General features: G+C 45.3%; 1 protein-coding gene across 3 annotated transcripts in view; it reads left to right on the plus strand.

The window, feature by feature from the left end:
- The first annotated feature begins 4,248 nt into the window (after nt 1–4,248).
- Nucleotides 4,249–20,451, plus strand: part of YBX3 (Y-box binding protein 3) — a 36,439-nt gene continuing 20,236 nt past the window's right edge. The window contains exons 1-3 of one of the 3 annotated variants that reach the window (XM_077823955.1): nt 4,249–4,605; nt 10,593–10,656; nt 13,412–13,445. In XM_077823955.1, the coding sequence (XP_077680081.1) occupies nt 4,386–4,605; nt 10,593–10,656; nt 13,412–13,445 (318 nt within the window). In that variant the 5' untranslated portion in view covers nt 4,249–4,385. The remainder of the gene's footprint in view (nt 4,606–10,592; nt 10,657–13,411; nt 13,446–20,451) is intronic. The other 2 variants (XM_077823947.1, XM_077823966.1) reach the window with 2 other exon arrangements.

Below are 20,451 nucleotides of genomic sequence, written 5' to 3' on the forward strand. Positions count from 1 at the left end.
AATTTGTAGATAGACTCCAGATGTGAGTTGGAATATTGATGTCTGAGTGGTCAGCAATAATGTAATATTTAATGATGCATTAACTCTGAAGCCTAATGAGAACATTTGCATATCAAAAGAGTTCACTGTTTCACTACTGATCATTTTAGTAGAAACAACTGCTACTTTGGTATTGTGGATTTAGTTTGTGATTGAGGAAAGGGCACTATTACATTTTTTTCCCTGCTCTGACACCTGTGAAGTCCAGAGCCTTCTTCAAGGTTCACAAAAAAATTCAATGCAAAATTTTGCAAAGTTCAAACCAGTACCAAAGTGTTCACTGGCAGAGAATGCCTCATCTTAGAACGGAGGCATGTTATCAGTACCTTGGTACTCTTCAGCAGGGAATGCTCTTAAAAGAAATTAACTGTTTGTTTGCCAGAGTTCTCAGTGAGTTGAGGTGTAGCTGGACATCAGATAGGAATAACAGGTGTATAGGCCAAGAAGAACCACATTCCAAGTGGGTCAGGCCTTGAAGTGCAGAGAGCAGTGGAGGGCCTGAATAGCCCACATCTGGGATACGTTAGCGGCTTGATACCTGGGGACAGGTGGCAGCAGGTCAAAGTAGATGTAGGTTCACACTTCTACCTCCTGGGGAAGTAGAGACATAAGAAGGGGGTAATGAAGGGAAGGGGAGACACGAGGACCTTGTCTTCACTACATGGTTTTGTCGAGAAAAGTCAGCTTTTGTCAACAAAACAGTGGACGTGTACATACTTCTCTCACCGATGTCACTCTCCTGCTAAGCCAACATAATAAAACCACCTTGACAAGAGGCATAGAGCTTTTTGCGACATAGTTAGACTGATGCAGTGTCAGTATAGATACCCCAATTGGTTATGTCGCCCTAATAGGCCTCCAGGAGGCATCCCACAGTGCTCATCATGATACCTCTGGTCAGCGGTTTAAACTCTGCTGCCCTGAAGCTACACAGGTATGCGCCCCTCCACCGTTTAAAGGTCCAGGAATTTTTGAAATTCCTCTTCCTGTTTGCTTGGCCTGAGAAGTTCGCAACGCGTCTTCCCAGTTGACCATGCTGGCTTTCTGCAGCAGATGCGCTCCTGAGTGGAGCACACCAAAGTTGTTGGATCTGCTGAGTATAAGGGGAGAGGAGGCTATGCAGTTGCAGCTTCGCACCAGCCATAGGAATTTTGATACATGAGCAATGACTTTGGACGTAGTCAGCTGACACAAGGAGCATTGTGTGGACATGCTCCACAGATGTTATTAAAGCAACTTATGATCATCAACAAAACTTAAGTTGATTTAACTCTGTAGTGTAGACATGGCCTAGGTGGCAGAGCAGTAAGGAGGAAGTGGTGGGGAGTGAAGTGATATGAAGAGTAGGTAAAGGATGAGGATGGAAGAGGTCAGCAAAGTGGGAGACAGAAGCATTGATGCAGGGGCAACAAGGACAACACTATAAGGATTTGGGGGATGGGGGCAGGAGAGACAGATGGAAAAGCTCAGCAAGGGGGAAAGGAGAGACATGAAGGATATGTCTACACTGCCCACGTTACAGTGCTGCTGCAGTAGCGCTGTGACATGGTCAGTGTAGTCACTCTTTATCGCCAGGGGAGAGCTCTCCCGGCGATAAAAAATAACCACCTTGAACGAGGGGTGGTAGCTTTATCCCACTCCTGGTGACAAAACACTGTCTATACGGGTGCTTTTCAGGGCTAAAACTTTTGTCACTCAGGGGTGTGTTTTTTTCACACCCCTGAACTAATAAAGTTTTAGCGCTGAAAGTGGCAGTATATTCACAGCCAAAGACAGAAACAGTGACAGTAGGAAGCTGAGACAAGAGATGGGGCAGCAAAGGGTTAAGAAGAGGCAAAGAGAAGGCAGGAGAGAAGGCAAAATTTGTGGATAAATTGGAGAGAGTCCAGCGAAGGGCAACAAAAATGATTAGGGGTCTAGAACACATGACTTATGAGGAGAGGCTGAGGGAGCTGGGATTGTTTAGCCTGCAGAAGAGAAGAATGAGGGGGGATTTGATAGCTGCTTTCAACTACCTGAAAGGGGGTTCCAAAGAGGATGGCTCTAGACTGTTCTCAATGGTAGCAGATGACAGAACGAGGAGTAATGGTCTCAAGTTGCAGTGGGGGAGGTTTAGATTGGATATTAGGAAAAACTTTTTCACTAAGAGGGTGGTGAAACACTGGAATGCGTTACCTAGGGAGGTGGTAGAATCTCCTTCCTTAGAGGTTTTTAAGGTCAGGCTTGACAAAGCCCTGGCTGGGATGATTTAACTGGGAATTGGTCCTGCTTCGAGCAGGGGGTTGGACTAGATGACCTTCAGGGGTCCCTTCCAACCCTGATATTCTGTGATTCTGTGATTCAGGCAGTGAGGAGGGGCAATGAGAGGGGAAGCAACAGTGAGATAAAAAGAGATATAAGGGCAGGGAGTGGGAAAGAGACACCTGACACAGGAGCAGCAAGGAGGAGGGGAAGGAAAGAAGGAAAAGTAGGCAGAACATAGAGGAGAAAAAGGCCTATTTATTATTACATGACAAAAAACCCTCCTATCAACATTGCCCTGAGTGCTGTACAAACACACAGGGCTTTCCCTGAATAACTTAATACATTGGCCAAACCGTACAGTCTCTATGTAAAAGAATAAATGGACACAAATCAGATGTCAAGAATTATAACATTCAAAAACCAGTGGGAGAACACTTCAATCTCTCTGGTCACTTGATTACAGACCTAAGAGTCACAATTCTTCAACAAAAAAACTTCAAAAACAGACTCCAATGAGAGACTGCTGAATTGGAATTAATTTGCGAACTGGACACCATTAAATTAGGCTTGAATAAAGACTGGGAGTGGATGGGTCATTACACAAAGTAAAACTATTTCCCCATGTTTATTTCCCCCCCTACTGTTCCTCACACGTTCTTGTCAACTGCTGGAAATGACCCATCCTGATTATCACTACAAAAAGTTTCCACCCCTGCCCCCCGTTTCCTGCTGGTAATAGCTCACCTTAACTGATCACTCTCGTTACGGTGTATATGGTAACACCCATTGTTTTATGTTCTCTGTGTATATAAAATCGTCCTACTGTACTTTCCACTGCATGCATCTGATGAAGTGGGCTGTAGCTCACAAAAGCTTATGCTCAGATAAATTTGTTAGTCTCTAAGGTGCCACAAGTACTCCTGTTCTTTTTGCAGATACAGACTAACACGGCTGCTACTCTGAAATTAATCTAAACTATTTATTCTTATTTAGTGATTTCAGTCGATGCTACCACGAGCCTGTGAGAATGGTTAAAGGAGAGAACAGAAGTTGATTTTCTGAAGGACTGGGGCTCATGCAGCTCCTATTGTCCACGTAGGGAGCAGCTGGGTTGACAGCATTTTTGAAAATCAGGCCACATAGTTAGGTGCATAAATGTGATCGCAGAAGTCTAACTTTATGCACCTATATTTTAAAAGCTTGGTTTTTGGGCACAGTCAGTTTCACTCTTTTCCCAGTGTAGTCAGTCAGTTTCCCCTGTTTGTGAAGGTTTTTTAAACAGCAAGAGGAATAAAAAAAAAAAAAAAAAAAGTTTTTTCTAACATAGGAAAATGCGGATGCAAATACCACAAAATTTGGCAGGATGACCCACGGGCATGGGTAGGACATCAAAGTCCTTTTCTCCCCCCCCTCCCTTTTTTTTTTAAAACATTGATTAGATTTCAACTCGTCCTTGTTTTAAGATAGTGAAAGTTAATGTAAGTCACAGATGGTTTTTATGTTTTATCATATTCTTTTAGCAGAAAAAAATGGGCCTGGATCTGCTCTCCCACTGGTGCAAATCAGGAAAGAAGCTACTGAAATCAGTGGATTTACACTCGTGTAAAACTAGGCCCAAGTTGCCCCTGTGGTGTCAGTCAGGCAGGACGCGGGGGAGGGTGTCCCTTTACCCCCAGCGGATTGCAGTGGGTGTGTGGGGGGAGGGGCCAGTACACGAGCGCAGAACCGGGCCCCAGGTGGGGCAATAGCTCTTGTCCTCGTGGGCCCTCGGGCTGGGTCAGTTCCGCTGAGGCGCCTGGCAGGGGGACGCGCGCGGCTCGCGCACTCCCTCCTCTGTAACTTTCCCTGCCCCGCGCGGAGCTGCCCCCACGGGAGGCGGGGCCCGGGCACTCCGGCGGCGCGGCCCCTTTAAATGCTAATGAGGCCGCCCCGGGCTCGGGGCTGGCCCTCGCTGACTGTATTAAAAACTTCGGCGGGGCCATTTTGGGGGCAGTAAGACCCAGCGCGGAGCCCGAGCGACCCAGCCCGAGCGCGAGACACCGACCCACCCGACGCGCCACGCGCCAGCACGCGGCCACCACCGACCGCCCCGGAGAGACGCAATGAGCGAGGCGGCGCAGACCAGCCCCGCGGCGGCCGCGGCGGCCCCCCCGCCTCCCACCGGCCCCCCCGCCGCCGCCACGGCCTCCCCGGCCCAGGACGCCAAGCCCAAGAGCCCCGCTAGCCCAAGCGCCCCGGCGGGCAGCGCCAGCGGAGACGCGGCCCCCGCCAGTGACAGCAGCAGCGCGACCCCCGCCGCGGACACAGAGAAGAAAGTTCTGGGTGAGGCGAGGCCCGGCCCGGGGGGCGCGCGCGCAGGGGAACCCAGGGCGGGGGGGCCGCTGACAGCGACAGAGCGGCCCGGCCCGGTCCGGCCCCGCCCGAGCGCTCCGCCTGGGGTGGGCGCGACCCTCCACCCGGGGCGCGGGGGTCCCTGCCCGGCCGGCCGACCGACCCGGGGTGAGACCCGCGGCTGGGAGCTGCCCCCCCGGGGGTGAGCTGAGCTGGGCCGGGCCGGGCCGCCCTGCGCACGTGTAGCGGGCCGGGGATCCCGCCTGGCCCCCGCGGCTGCTGTGGTGTCCGAGGCTGGAGCGCGTGTCCTGCGCCCCGGCTGCGGCGGGTTCGCTGAGCGGACGGGTCAGCTGCGCTGCGCTGCGCTCCGCCCCTGGGACTCGCGGCCGCGACCTGCCCCGCTGCGCGGCCAGCCAGGCCCTGTCCTCTCCGCGGCGCGGCCGCGCTTCCCGGGCGGGGGCGCTCACGAGAGCGTCGGAGAAAGTCTCCGTGTAAACAGGGCGCGTCTGAGGCTGAGCTGCGCAGCGCGCGCCGGGCCCAGAGGCCAACGCTCCGCCAAGCTGTGGGAAGCACAGTGCCCTTCCCGGGAGCCGGCTGCTGCGCCCGCGCTGCGCTGTGGGAAGCCTCATGCTGTCAGCAGGGACCGGAGTGAACGCCACGGGGGCGGCTCTACCTGTGTCTGAGATCGGGCGGGGGAGGGGGCGGCGCTACAGTTGTTTGCTCTATTGTTGCAGCGTGTTGGTCTCAGGGTATTACAGAGGCAACGTGGGTGAGGTAATAGTTTTTTACTAAACCAACTTCTGGTGAGTGGGACAAGTTTTTGAGCTACCCAGACCTGAAAAAGAGCTCTCTGTCGCTTGAAAGCTTGTGTCTTTCACCAGCAGAGGGGTCCAGTAAAAGATATTACCTCAACACTTCAGCGTTTATAGTTGATATTAAACATCCGTTTGCTAATGGAGACAGACTCGTGTAAAGGAGGTTTCATGGTGGGAGGAAAAGATTCTGGTGTTGGGAGATCTGCTACTTCCTCTCACAAGTAGCTTCTGTTGCCCATCATTCCTTTCAGGAAGATAGTAAGTGGCCTGCCAGTCACAGTGGGCATCAGAAGTGACCCTGTGGAGATGCATGCTCCTGTTTCACTTGACTCACCATGATCTGACACACTTGGTCACGGACTCTTGTCTGTTGTTTGTCAATAAATTCCTTAAGGACTTCTGAATGTCCTACGTGAAGGATGGTGATTCCCTAGCACCCTAGTGCTGAGAGAGGCCAGTACTGAGAGAGGACCAGGAGCATGGCCTGGTGGGTGGGCTTTTTGAGGATATTAAATGTGGTGGTAGCAGCGGGGAGAGAAATAAGGAGCAGGTGGAATTAAAGCCAGGTCATTTGGGAGGTCAGCTACTGATATTGGTCATCAGCTTCCTAAACTTTGTTTTTCAGTATTCTGTGTTTCCTTTCATAGTACTATATTGCATCCATTTTGAGTAGATCAGCAATATAGTGTGGAGGTATGTCAACAGTGTTCTAGGGGTATTTTAGCCATGCTTGCAGTAATTGTGGGATAATTCATCAGCATTCTGGAGTATAGTTGCTCTAGTAGTATTGGGTTAAGGTTCTTTTGCAATATGCTGTCATGGGCAAAGATGCACTGAAACAAGAACTCCTAGATCCAAACACCAAACTTTGTGCAAGTTTGGGTTCTGAACTGGATTTCATGGTTCAGGCACACCTAGGATACCTGACGGGTATATCAGCAGTTATGTGTTCTGGAGTACTTCTACTGTTGCTATCTATTCCAATTTTTACTGGATAGAGTAGCTTGTAGGATGGCTTAAAAAGTACTAATGTATTTTAGGAACTACACTGTCACATGGTATGTTTGCACTAGGGAAGTAAAATGTTAACTGGTTAACTGATAAGCATCAGTCTTACCGGTAATGCATTCAGTTAATGTTTAAATGCCTAATGTGCACATTAAAAACATCGTAGCAATACCATTTCATAGTGTATGTGGAACTAAGTTCTATATTGTTAGGAGTTGGGACCATTGCTATGGAACTGATGTCATATTTGCGGGGTGTGCTGCAGCACCCCCATGTTTTACGTGGCAGCTAGCTGCCGGGACCCCGGGTAAAACATAGGGGTTCTGTAGCACCCCTGGTTCCTGCACCTATGTTGTGAACTTGTTAACGGTTAAATATTTAACCGAAGCAATTTTAATAGTTTAAATGTTTACTTTTTTTTTTTAAAAGCTATTTACATCCCTAGTTTGCACCTTCTCCAAAAAGAAACAAATGAGGAAACCATTCTGTTGTGAAATTACTCTGGTTCTGTGATATTGCGTTATCAGAAAGGACAGGATTGCAGCCTATAAATCCCTTAAGTAGAGCAGTTTAAATGGAAGAAGGGAGAGATGTTTTCCCAGTCTCTGATGGGAGGACGATTAACACAATAAAGCTGGGGCTATGAGACTAACTAGTAGGGAAAGGCCTTTACACTCATAGGGACTGAGACACTTGAATACGCTTCCCAAGAGAAGCTTTCAAAGTCCTATGGTTACTTATATACAGGAACAGATTGAAAAAAATGCCCTTGGGAATGAGGGTGGAAAGAGTCTTTCAAAATGCAAGGGGGAGAACATCATTGTGCATTCCCCCACTTCCCTTGCCCTCTGATTCATCAAGAGCAAGTCCGTGCATATCAGTAGCCATTAGTACACTGTGAAGAAGTAGCCGATAAGGTGTAATATCTTTTTATTGGAGCTTCAAAATACAGTTATAATTAAACCTTTCCTGACTGGAAAGATAACTTGTGCCTTTACTACTTATTTTTTTTCTAATAAGAATGATAAAATCTTAAATTTGGTCTGATGTCAAAACATTGCTGTTGTCTGCAAACCAGCCTTATTGCTAGGTGTTTGTGGTTTTTTTGACGCAGGGAATGTAAAGATGGTGGTTTGACTGCGTTGGTTGAAATGGTCTCTTGGGCAAGTCTTTTTATTTATTTTGTTAATCTCAAACTTCCATGTTAATGGCTCTGCAAATACATATGCTAAGTTTCTGATCAAAAAGGAACCACCCAGCCAACTGCCCCTGAAAGCATATTGTAACACATGGTGAGACCACCTGAATTTGATGGACAAATAGAAAAATTAGTTACCCACCAATTATTGTTGACTCTTGAAGAAAAAAATAAAACTTTTTTCTGAAGTTCCCTGGGATAACTGGTCAGATTTGTGAAATTATTGGTTTCAGTCTGAGAGCTTTCCATGGACCTGTTGAAATGAGAGGTCTAATTCAATTCCTATTGGGACAGGTGTGCATACCACAAAAATCACCTCCATGATTGGCACTTATTGATCCCCATTTTGTCAGACTAACTGGAAAGACCAGGGTACTGAACTCTCATCCCTAGAAATGATATCTCCATGGTGGGGATGAGATACATTTGTATGAATAATGACAACTTCCTCCGTTACATTAGACAGATTTTAAAAAAGTATAAGTAGTCTAGACCATCATGCTTTAAGACTTAAGCCCATTACTGACTGCCTAGAGTTAGGTAGAGGTATTCCCTGGTGGCAGCTTATTCCATAATTGCTAAGGCACCACTTAACTTGTGATATTGCGGAAAATACGGATTCCACAATTTTAGGCTTCCATTGCAATTTTGACAGCAGGAGCCCTGCCGTGTACGTGTCAACCCTGAGTGGCCGAGAGTGGAAAACTGCTGAAAAATAATAATGGACTTAATAAATCATTTATTAATAATTAATTATTAGTAGTAATAACTGAAAATGTCCGTTATTTTTTCACAATTTTGCATGGCTTGTCCACTACTCAGCTGCAATTGTTTGACAGTCATCCCACAATTCATGTAGGGCCTTAATAATTGCCCATTTTGGGGTTTCTTGTGCCTTCCTCTGAAGCATGAAGTACTGGCTTTGGCCACAAGATGGGGTGGGGTGGAGGCCTGGATATTGATAGACCCCTGCTCTGAACTAGTATGGTAATACCTGTGTTCCTATCATTCTAGTTAAGGGTTTTGGCCAATTCTCTGTCCAACTCCCTTTCTTTTCCTTGTTCTTTGAAGCAGGTATATTCAGTACAGATAAGATAAATATTAGAAATGAAATTTCAAAGTGAATTTTATCCTTTAAAAATTCTGAAATTCAAGAAAGTCTGTTACTATTTTAACATACATGTTTGTCTGTTTATTATATCTGGCAAACTTATTTGGTTGGGGGAACATACCATGCTACAGGAGAGTGGATCTCAAACTTTTTCACTGGTGACCCCTTTCACACAGCAAGCCTCTGATTGCGACCCTCCCCCAATAAATTAAACACACTTTTTAATATATTTAACACCAGTATAAACGCTGGAGGCAAGCGGGGTTTGGGGTGGAGGTTGACAGCTCGTGGACCCCCCCCCCCCATGTAATAACCTTGCAACCCCCTGCGGGGTCCTGACCCCCAGTTTGAGAACCCCTGCTATAAGACCTGGTGAAACTTGTTCCTCCAAGATAGTTTAATAGAGTCCATGTGAAGGAGTGTGGTTGGGGACTGTTAGCAGAATGTTTCAGATCAAGAGCTGTCGGATTTTAGGGCTCAAGATTGTGCTGAGTTCTCAGTAACTGTGGGAGTCGGTGATCATGGAAAAAACAGAGAGAAGGAGGAAAACATCAGAGACCAATAGATGAGACTCAGGCCATCTGTTTAGAGGTTCCCTGTTTCACTGGTATAATCTTCCTTTTGATTTTCTAGAAAGAAAGGAAGAATTGGCCAAGGAGCGGATATGGTTATATCTGTATCCATAGAATGTAAGAGTTAGTATAAGAAAAAAGCTGTTTAGGGAAAACCAAGAGGATCTGTAACTAGAGATAAAGGGGTGAAAAAGAGCAAAGGGTGAGCATTTCCAGTGGGATATCAGAAAATATTTCCCTAACAGTAAGAACTATCAGCCTGTGGTATAGTCTCCTTAGGGAAAGTGGTAAAAGCCCCCTGCTCTAGTGATGCCAGAAAAGACCTGTCAGGTCAGGTCCTGCCTGTTACCCACACTCCAGATGATCCAGCATGAGGTTAGGTTCTCTGTGCTATTTTGCTGAGTCTACTTCTAAATGTCCTGAGCAGGCACTCCTGCCATGTTTGCTTTTTGATAGCTGAATACTAGAGTTAAACACAACTAAGTGGTGCCCCAATCTGGCAGCTGGATTCTCTGTTTGTATGTCCTGCATCTTGCCACAGCTTATGCTCAAGCTAGGGATCGCACATGGGGATCAGTAGGCAGCAGCTGGGTTGTAGAGGTGGGAAAGATGTGATCTAGTGGTGAGAGAATGGGGCTGGAAATCAGAAAATCTGGGTTCCGTTCTTGTCTCTGCCACTGACGTGCTGTGTGACTTCAGGTCAGTGGTTCTCAGCCCATGGGCCGCATGCAGTCCACTTAGCACACAGCTGCAGCCCAGCTCAGCTGTGTTCTAAAGATACTGCCAGGTTCCTGGCTGCTCAGAGCAGAGGGGTCCAGGCTGCAAGTTCTGGGGGCTGGGGCAGCTGTCCACCCCCGGTCCGGGGCAGTCGCGTTGTGGGGGTCCCGGGTCGGGCTCCGGGCTGTCGCTGCCCTGCCACCTGCGGGCTGTCGCTGCCTTGCAGTCCAGGTAACACATTGTGGACCACTGCTTTAGGTAAATTACTTACCCTCAGTCTCCATTCCACATCTGTGAAATGGGACTACTCATTTGTCTCCAACTGGGTAAAATAAACGGATAAAACTAAAAAAGTGCTATGTAAGTGTAAAGTATTATAAGGGAGACTTTCTTTGACTATAATAGGGCTGCGCTATGCATTGGCCTGTCCTAAATAACTCAGTATAGCATTTGCAGGTGTAAAGGAAGGGGAACACACATCTGTTGCGTTTGATGCAGGAAGCTACTAGATGTGTGTTACTAGAGGGTGACTGATATTAATTTACTTTAATTTTCAGCCACTAAAGTTCTTGGCACTGTCAAGTGGTTCAACGTCAGAAACGGATATGGCTTTATCAACAGGTATGTTTGTTGTTATTGATAAATTTGTGCAACACTGCAGTTCACATGCTTAATGGATCTATTAACTCTTGAGTCTTCAAAATCAGGCTAGAAATCTCACAGGAAGAGGGGGTTTTCTGAGATTTCTGGTATTTCCTGTTTCTGGTTGGGTTCAGAATACCACAAGGTTGGCCTGTGATGCCGCATTTTAGCTCTGACTGCCTGATAACCATTAAGGTTCTGAGTTAAAATCAGATGATAGGTGGATGTGGGAGGAAGTTATTGAGCCTTTCCAAACGTGTGTGTTGTGGTAGGGAGGGGAACAGACTTGAGCTTTGGAGAAAGTTTTGGTAAGGGTGTTCTTATTTTCTGTCCAAACACGTTCACTCATCCCAATTCCAATCTCCCCTAACATTCCACAGTTCTGTGTTTTATAGTTATAGCTGGTCACAGATTTGAACGTGCAGAAGTTATGGGGTATTCCAAAGCTCAAGTCCAGATCCACGTCTGAATTTTGGAAGTGGTCCCTCTCTCTCTCTCCCTCTCTCTCTAATAGGTCAAACCAGAATTCTAGCTCGACTCTCCCACATTGAATTCTAAGAAACTGCATCTTGTACTCTCAGTCCACCCTCAAAGGCATCTTATCACCCGCTCATGTGGGTTTCTAAACTGTTTCTAAGTGACTTCAAGCAAAAAATGGGAGAGCTAAAAGCTAGTGGTACATGTCTTGCTCATGAAAACACTGTGATAAACTTAGTTGACAAGCTACAGAAACTTGCTTATTAATATTATTTATTTTTTAAAATAGTTTTCAAACTTTTTTTTTTAAATCCTCTGTCAGAAAATGGATATAGCAAAAGAATCCACACAAGCTTCAGTTCAGGGAGTTTGATAACTCAAGGAAATCAGAGAAGGGAGACACACAGTCTTTCACATCATAGAAACCATTTCCAATACAACACTGTATTGTGGCGGACTCGATGTCTGTGATGAATTAGAGAATGAGGATACCGAACCTTTCAGTGCAACCACAGCTCATTGAGGCTGGCTGCTCCTCGAAAAGGGCACTGATATTGGGGAGGTGGAGAGGGGATCTGATTCATGTTGAGGGAGCTCTATATCCCCTTCTAAAGCACATTTTCCAAGGTCGTGCAAGATCAGGAGGTTAATGAATGGCTTGGAGTTAAGGAAAATAATATCAAGCCTTCCATCTCTAGGTCGTTGGTTTTACTTCAGCCCCTCAGAGGTAGTGATTGTTTCCAATTATGTTCTCTCAGTGAGGTGAATTTTCTGGGTCTCAGTCCAGTGGGAGAAGTCTCCACACAAAAAAACCATTATCAAAATTTGCACACTTAGCTCTGGTCTACACTGGGGGGGGCAGGTGTCAACCTAAGATATGCCATTCGCATATCTTAGGTCGACTTACCTGGCCATGAGGACAGCGGTGATTCGACCGCTGCCGTTCCCCTGTCGACTCCGCTTCCACCTCTTGCAAGCTGGAGTTCCGGAGTCTTCGGGGAGCATGTTCGGGGATTGATTTATCGCATCTAGACGAGACGCAATAAATCGATCCCCAATAGATCGATCACAACCCACCGTTCCGGCAGGTAGTGAAGACCTGCCCTTATTCTGTTCCGCTACTTTCCCTGATCCACCCATTATCAGTCCCAGTAGGGAAGCCAAACTGTTGAATCGGCCATGGAGACTTCCCTTCCTTCCTGGGAACATAGATAATATACCCAATAGTGCTTCTAATTCAGTATCCTGACTCTGACGGTAGCCAATGCCACATGCTTCAGAGGAGGGTGCAAGAAACCATGTAGTAGCCAATTATGGAACAACCAGCTTACAGAGGAAGTTTTTAACCCCTGTTAGTGCTTGACTTTTATGCCTTGAAATAAAAAGGTTTATATTCTTATACAATTCTACCTTCCTAACTCAGGAGGAGCATATTTGGGAGAAGGGCATGGGGGAGTCCCTCAGATTTCTTTACTGAAAACCTAGCACCTTTTCATAAGCCACAGAATTAACTTCAAGTACCTGTGTGTAAACAGTAGAGTGGAACTGAAATTGTTTTGGAGTATTTAAGAGTTCCTAGCTTCTGCATCTGTGTGTGCGCACTGGATGTGAGTTTCTCAGATATGTCAACCTGTATCACATGCAGAATCCTGTACTGGCTGGAGGATTGTCTAGACAACCTAGAAAGTGGGGTTTTTTTGTTTTTGGTTTCTTTATTTCATATGTAGCTCTCCCCCTCCCAATGAGTATTCCTAGTCCCTCCTCTCCTGGGCTGTGTTGGGTTTCAGTGTAAGGGGAGCTATGTTAACAGCTGTGCCCAGTCCTGTTGACAGTCTCACTTGACCTGTGGGATAATGTGCTGGGAGCTTGAGTTGCAGGTCCTGTGGTCATGGAGAGGAGAGGGAGAGAATATAATAGTCTTGCTGTCTATGTCAGACTACACCTTGGATGTCTGCCCACAGATTACAGGGTGGTCCCTGGGGAAGGTGGACAATCCCCTCCTGTTGGGGAAATGATACAGAGCGAATTCACAGCCAGGTCTGGATGGAGAGGCAGAGTAGGTTTGTACTGCACATGGAATCCCAGGGGGTGTGTGCCTTATGGAGGCTTCAGGAGATGTATTTCCAGGTTCTGCTCCTCCTCAGAAGAGGTGCATGGACTGGTGAGCTGAACCCCAAGGACTATCTCCCGTAAAGCCGCAAGCCTAAATAATCAGATGTCCCATGATTACATCTCTCTCTTCACACTTTTTCCACAGAAATGACACAAAAGAAGATGTGTTTGTTCATCAGGTGAGTGAGAGGCAATGGACTGTCTTTTTTACATTCTATACATTGTAAAACTTGTTGCTATGTACTGTTCATATTCATCTCTCAGCCCTAGTTTCTCCTTACGAGTGCTAAAGGGGTCATTCTGAACTGATTCAGCCCCACATGTATCACTGACAAATTTCCTTCTCTTAGCCACTCTCATTATATGGAGTTAAAGGGGGTTGTCCTACTCGGAACTCTCCCAGCTTCCTCTGTATGTAACCGTGACAGATTCCCCTCTGTCTTTCAGCTCCTTCTGTCTTCTCTTGCCCACTGTGGTTTAGGCAGGGGGCTTTTTTCTTTCCAGCAGGGTAACTGCTCAGTTGGTGTTGGGGAGGGAGTATCTGGCTCAAATAAAGTTAAATGAACCTTTTTTGCTGTTTTCTACCTCATCCTCCCACCCTCCTTTTCTGCACTAGACTCTCTCCTGTTCATACTCCAGGCTTCTTTTCCAGTCCTCTCAATCTTCTTTTCTCCTTTTCATTCTCAGCCCTATTCCTCCTCTTGCTCCACTATCAATCTCTCTTTCTGTCCCCTTTCTTGCCATTTTCTTGAAGGAAAAGGATCCAGTCTGGTCCTTAACCAGCCTGGACATTATCAGCTGTCACAATGTGAGACAGCTGCAACCAAGAATGACAGGCAAGAGGGAATGCACCAGTTGTGACTGGGCAGGGAGTGGTCAACAAGAAGCCTGCTAGTGCACATGGGGTTCCCTGAACCATCAGCAGGTCATGCTTTTAAAGTGTTTCCACATAACCTGGAACTTCTGTTCTGAGAATTGAGGATGGCTGCCATATCCTGAGGGTTAAATGCTCAGGAGCTATCTGTATTTACATCACACTCATTACTGTAATATCTGAGAGATGCACATTTGACCAAGAGGTTGTTACCCACACAAAATTCTGTTACACACTTTAGGGGAACCCACCTTTACTCGGTTCCTAGGGCTCAAGCATAACCCTCATAATTCAGGCACCCCTACCCTTTCCCTGTTCCTAGGGCTCAGGTATAACCTTACGCTCTAGGACACCCACCCTTCCGCCATTCCTAGGTCTCAGGAATGATCCTGTTAATTTAGGCACCCACCCGTACCCTTCCGTGGGCTCAGGGCATAACCTTACACTCTGCAGGTTTGCAGGGTCTTTTACCAGTGAAAGAACCTTACTCAGTAATAGCCTACTTAACCTCTATTTATTAACAATTCCCTCCAAAAAAGAATGCATACGCTAAGCATACAGTGCTCACTGCTTCCAGTCCCGATAAGGCAGATGAACTTTTCTTGATGGCCAGTCAGGATCAGGTCATCTGGGAGACTCCAGCTTCCTCACGGAGTGGTTGGCAAGGTGTTGAGGTCTGGCAGCTCTGATCTTGGGGTTGTGTCCTGGAGTTGGCTCCCAAGAACTTCCTTTTGGACCCCAGTTTATATAGTGAAACTTGAGTCCTGCTTAGCCAATACCATAACCAGTCATTTTACTAAAATATTACAAAACAATTTTCTAACCAATCCTAGCATATTGTAAAACAATTCTTTAACCAAACATACCTCACCACCTTAATTAATTTACACCTGGCAAAATTAATTATGTAACAGACAAAAACAATCAACAGACAGAGACCCTGCAGATAAACAATAGAGAAATGGGGGACCATAAAGACAAAACAATAAAGTAGGGATTTCACAACCACAACTTGTCGATAAATGATTTCTTGCCAGACAGAATGTCATCAAGCAAAGTTTTCTTCAACCATCTTAAGATCGGTTTCTTTGTCTGGTGATGGTGGTTGCTATTAGGACAGGATCGCCTTCTTAACAGCCCGATATTACATTGTTTTAATGTAATTTAGATGGAATGTAAGGATGTGACTTTCTGCTTCTTGGCTAATGGCTGCTGCTCTTCTAATGTGGCTGCAGAGAAAGGCCTTAGGCCTTACAGGGTTACATGCATTCCCTGTTGGGAAGCTTGTCCTAAACGCCTGAAAACAACAAAATTTCAAATGCTCCCTGATGAGCTAGCATCTTGTATAGCGCCTGGAACTTTAAGCACCAAAAACACAGGCTTCTACCACTTAAAACTAAAGGAGTAACTCCATCAGCTGTAAGAGGTCATATCCTCTATGTGACCCAGCCACTAGAAGCAGATGAGACACACACACAGCCTGCATGTTAAACAATGGTTAGTGTGTATTGTATATAACATTACTGATGCTAAGGATGCTCTGCTTAGTGGTGTGACTGTTCCTCAGGGTGATAGGAGTCAGAGTTCACCTCGCAGTTTTAAGAGTTTGTGAACGTGTTAATGAGAGATGAGACACCAGGGGTGCTTGTGTGTAATTCATTACAATTTATATTGCATTAGGGTTTATAGCCTCATGTGCTAGTCATTGTACAATATCTCCCTGTCCCAAAGAGCTGACCGTCGTAAGTGCCAGGCAAAAGGCAGCAGGTGGATACAGCTAAAAGATGTGGTCAGCACAAGGGAACAGTGAGATGATATTGGTCATGGTGAAAAAGGTGATAGCAGCAAGTGAGCTGCCTAATCATTGTCAAGTTTTAATAGGCATCATGGCAGTGAAGTATTTTTAAGGGGAAATTTTAAAGAAGGACAATGAGGTGGCTCTACAGCTATTTACAATGGTGTGGGAGTAGGCACAGAGGTGCTTGTTGAAAAGTTTTTAAAATGGGCAATCAAGAATGGCATTGGTAGCATTCTTGCATAAAAGATGATGGTAGATGAGGGTTCTTAAATGTGAAGAATAATTGTTTTGATGTAGCAGAGTTTCTACCCACTCTCTTTGTCACCTCTTTGTTCCTGTTCTCAGAGAAGGGGAGATATTTGATTCCCATATGTAGATTAAAGAGCTATAGTGGGAAGATGGGGGAGAATTTTTGTCCTTCCACAGGTCAATATATGGTAAAGTGGATGGTCAAAATCCTCTAGGAGTGTGCCCTTTGAGCAAAAGTCAGGCCTGATGTAAGTGAGTGAAACTCCATTTATTTCAGATGTCTGTTTACTCTAGGATTAAATATGTCCCAATGTTTCAACATCCATAACTAGACCATTCTGGCTGGTCTGAGACTTGGTCCAGGATTTGATGTTCCCAAATTCATGCTTCCTTCCCTTTCTTCTGTTGTCCCACTACCCTGTCAGGAGCCCTAACCAAATGGCATTTGAAACTCTGAAGGACTGACCACCTTCAGGCAATACTAGGCAGTTGGAGTTGGTATTGATTCAGTGGGAAGCGATATCCCCACTGCAGTAGTCTAGGTTTTCCTGGTAGGATTCCCAACCAAATACAAACTAAACCAATCCCTGCTGAATTTATGAGAGATGGGAGGGATCTTAGCATCCCCTTGGGATGGTACAGTGATTCAGTCAAGCAGATTGGGGCCTGCCTGAGTGAGAAGGAAAGGGAACAGTCAGGCAGGGAGTGGCAGTTACAAAGTCCTATCAATCACGTACACAAACATCCTGCTCTGAACTGCCTCTTTCCTCTGTGGGTAGTGACTGTTCCCTGCCACTGTGGACTCCTCCCCCAGCATTTGGGGAGTATGGAGGAGGGGCTGGATTACACATGTAATCTCTTTAGAATAAGGCTGACCTAGTTGAAGGGACACACCCACCCTCCACACGCACACAGTGGGAGGGGAGCAGGCAGATCTCATGATCAGGGTGAGGGTTAACACTCTTTATTTGCTGCTATTGGATGCTATTTATATATACACAGAGCATACAGATTAAAATGCTTCTCTCCTTAGAGCATATGTGGCTGCTTTGTATTAACAGTTTCTCTCTTGCCATGGCTCCAAATCATGTAGAATCTGGAGCTAGAAAGACCTATTTGACCTCATCTTGCTTATCTTTCCCTGCTTTCTTGGACACAGCCTGATCATTCTTTGCTGTGTTATCTAGGTCTCTTGTCTATTACCAGTTATAAATGACCCAAGTGATGTGCCTCTACCATTCTCATTGGGAGGCTATGGCTATTCCAAAATGAAATAAACGATGAAATATTTCTTGGAACTTTCCTCCTGAAATTTCAACTAATTTCTTCTAGTTGCAGCCCCTTTAGCACCCTTAAAGGTCTCTATCCCTCTTTGGCTGTACTGGGTCAGACCATTCTTATGTTCTTAAACACCAATCATCCATCTAGCCCAGTATCCTGTCTTCAGACAGGCCAATGCCAGGTGCTTCTGAAGGAATGAACAGAATAGCAATCATTGAGTGATCCATCCCCTGTCATCCACTCCCAGTTCTGGCAATCAGAGTCTAGGAATACCCAGGGCATGAGGTTGCATCCCTGGCCATCTTGGTGAATAGCCATTGATGGACCTATCCTCCGTGAATTAATCTAGTTTTTGAACACTGTTATAGTTTTTGGCCTTCACAACATCCCCTGGTAACACGTTCCACATGTTGACTGTGCATTTTGTAAAGAACTATTTCCTTTTTGTTTGTTTTTGTTTTTAAAACCTGCTGCCTCTTCATTTAATTGGGTGACTCCTAGTTCTTGTGTTATGAGAGGGGTAAATAACACTTCCCTATTCACTTCTTCCACACCATTCATGATTTTATAGACCTCTATCATATCCCCCTAGTCATCTATTTTCCAAGCTGAAAAGTCTCACTCCTTTTATTCTTTCCTCATATGGAAGCTGTTCCATAGCTCTAAACGTTTTTTTGTTGCCCTGCTCCAATTCTAACATACGATGGGACAACCAGAACTGCATGCAGTATTCAAGGTGTGTGCACTGAAATGCAGTTGCTTCTTGGATGGAGCATGGCTATTTTTTAACATGTCATAGTAACATGATATGACTATCATCAGAGGATACATGAAGAAGACTTCTCCAAATAGGCTTCTCTTTGGAAAAGGAAATCCTGTTGTACAAGCTTTTAACTATTGAGTGCCCAGTGTGTCTTAATTTGTAATGCTCTCACCTCTGAGATGGAAGGGCTGAGTCAATCTTGGTTTCACACCTGTTGCTGATACTGCACAGCAGTAAGACAGGACAGTGCTGCTACTCATCTTTTGAGGAAGACTTCTTGCCTGTTTACATCAAATTTTAGAGCCTAGGGAAACCCTTGAACATAAGAACGGCCATACTGGGTCAGATCAAAGGTCCATCTAGCCCAGTATTCTGTCTTCTGACAGCGGCCAATGCCAGGTGCCCCAGAGGCAATGAATAGAACAAGTAATCATCAAGTGATCCAACCCCTGTCACCCATTCCCAGCTTCTGGCAAATAGAGGCTAGGGATGCCATCCCTGCCCATTCTGGCTAATAGCCATTGATGGACCTATTCTCCATGACAGTTTATCTAGTTCTGTTTTGAACTCTGTTATAGTGTTGGCCTTCACAGCATCCTCTGGCAAGGAGTTCCACAGGTTGACTGTGCATTGTGTGAAAAAATACTTCCATTTGTTTGTTTTAAACTTCTGCCTATTAATATAATTTGGTGGCCCCTAGTTCTTGTGTTATGAGGAGTAAATAACATGTCCTTATTTACTTTGTCCACACCAATCATGATTTTTATAGACCTCTATCATATCCCTCTTTAGTCGTCTCTTTTCCAAGCTGAAAAGTCCAAGTCTTATTAATCTGTCCTCATATGGCAGCTGTTCCATACCTGTCATCATTTTTGTTGCCCTTTTTTGAACTTTTTCCAGTTCCAATGTATCTTTTTTTGAGATGGAGCGACCACATCTACACGCAGTATTCAAGATGTGGGTGTACCATGGATTTATATAGAGGCAATATGATATTTTCTGTCTTATCTGTCCCTTTCTTAATGATTCCGAACATTCAGTTATCTTTTTTGACTGTTGCTGCACATTGAGTGGATGTTTTCAGAGAACTATCCACAATGACTCCAAAATCTTTCTTGAGTGGTAACAGCTAATTTAGACCCCATAATTTTATATGTATAGTTGGGATTATGTTTTCCAGTGTGCATTACTTTGCATTTATCAACATTGAGTTTCATCTGCCTTTTTGTTGCCCAGTCACCCAGTTTTGAGAGATTCTTTTGTAGCTCTTTGCAGTCTGCCTGGGACTTAATTATCTTGAGCAGTTTTGTATCATCTGCAAATTTTGCCACCTCACTGTTTACCCCTTTTTCCAGATCATTTATGAATATGTTGAATAGGACTGATCCCAGTACAGACCTCTCAGGGACACCACTATTTACCTCTCTCCATTCTGAAAACTGACCATTTATTCCTACTCTTTCTTTCCTATCTTTTAACCAGTTACCAATCCACGTGAGGGAACCTTCCCTCTTATCCCATGACTGCTTACTTTGCTGAAGAGCCTCTGGTGAGGGACCCATCAAAGGCTTTCTGAGAATCTAAATACACCATATCCACTAGATCCCCTTTCTCCACATACTTGTTGACCCCCTCAAAGAATTCTAGTAGATTGGCGAAGCATGATTTCGCTTTACAAAAACCATGTTGACGCTTCCCCAACAAATTATTTCATCTGTGTGTGTCATAATTTTGTTCTTTACTGTAGTTTCAACCAGTTTGCCCAGTACTGGTGTCAGGCTTACCGGCTGTAATTGCTGGGGTCACCTCTGGAGCCCTTTTTAAAAATTGGTGTCACATTAGCTATCCTCCAGTCATTTGGTACAGAAGCTGATTTAAACGATAGGTTACAGATTACAGTTAGTCCTGCAATTTCACATTTGAGTTCCTTCAGAACTCTTGAGTGAATACTATCTGGTCCTGGTGACTTACTGCTTGTTTGGCTTATCAATTTGTTCCAAAACCTTTTCTAATGACACCTCAATCTGGGACAGTTCCTCATTCTTTTTAGGTGACAAATCTGGCTCAGGTTTCGTAATCTCCCTCGCATCCTCAGCCATGAAGACTAGTGCAAAGAATTCATTTAGTTTCTCTGCAATGGCCTTATCATAAATCCTTGAGTGCTCTGTTAGCATCCCTTAAGGTTATTTCAGCAGAGGTCCTGAACTGTGAACTGTTCCT

This window comes from Eretmochelys imbricata, chromosome 1 (assembly GCF_965152235.1).
Source record: "Eretmochelys imbricata isolate rEreImb1 chromosome 1, rEreImb1.hap1, whole genome shotgun sequence".
In the NCBI taxonomy this organism is placed as follows: Eukaryota; Metazoa; Chordata; order Testudines; family Cheloniidae; genus Eretmochelys; species Eretmochelys imbricata.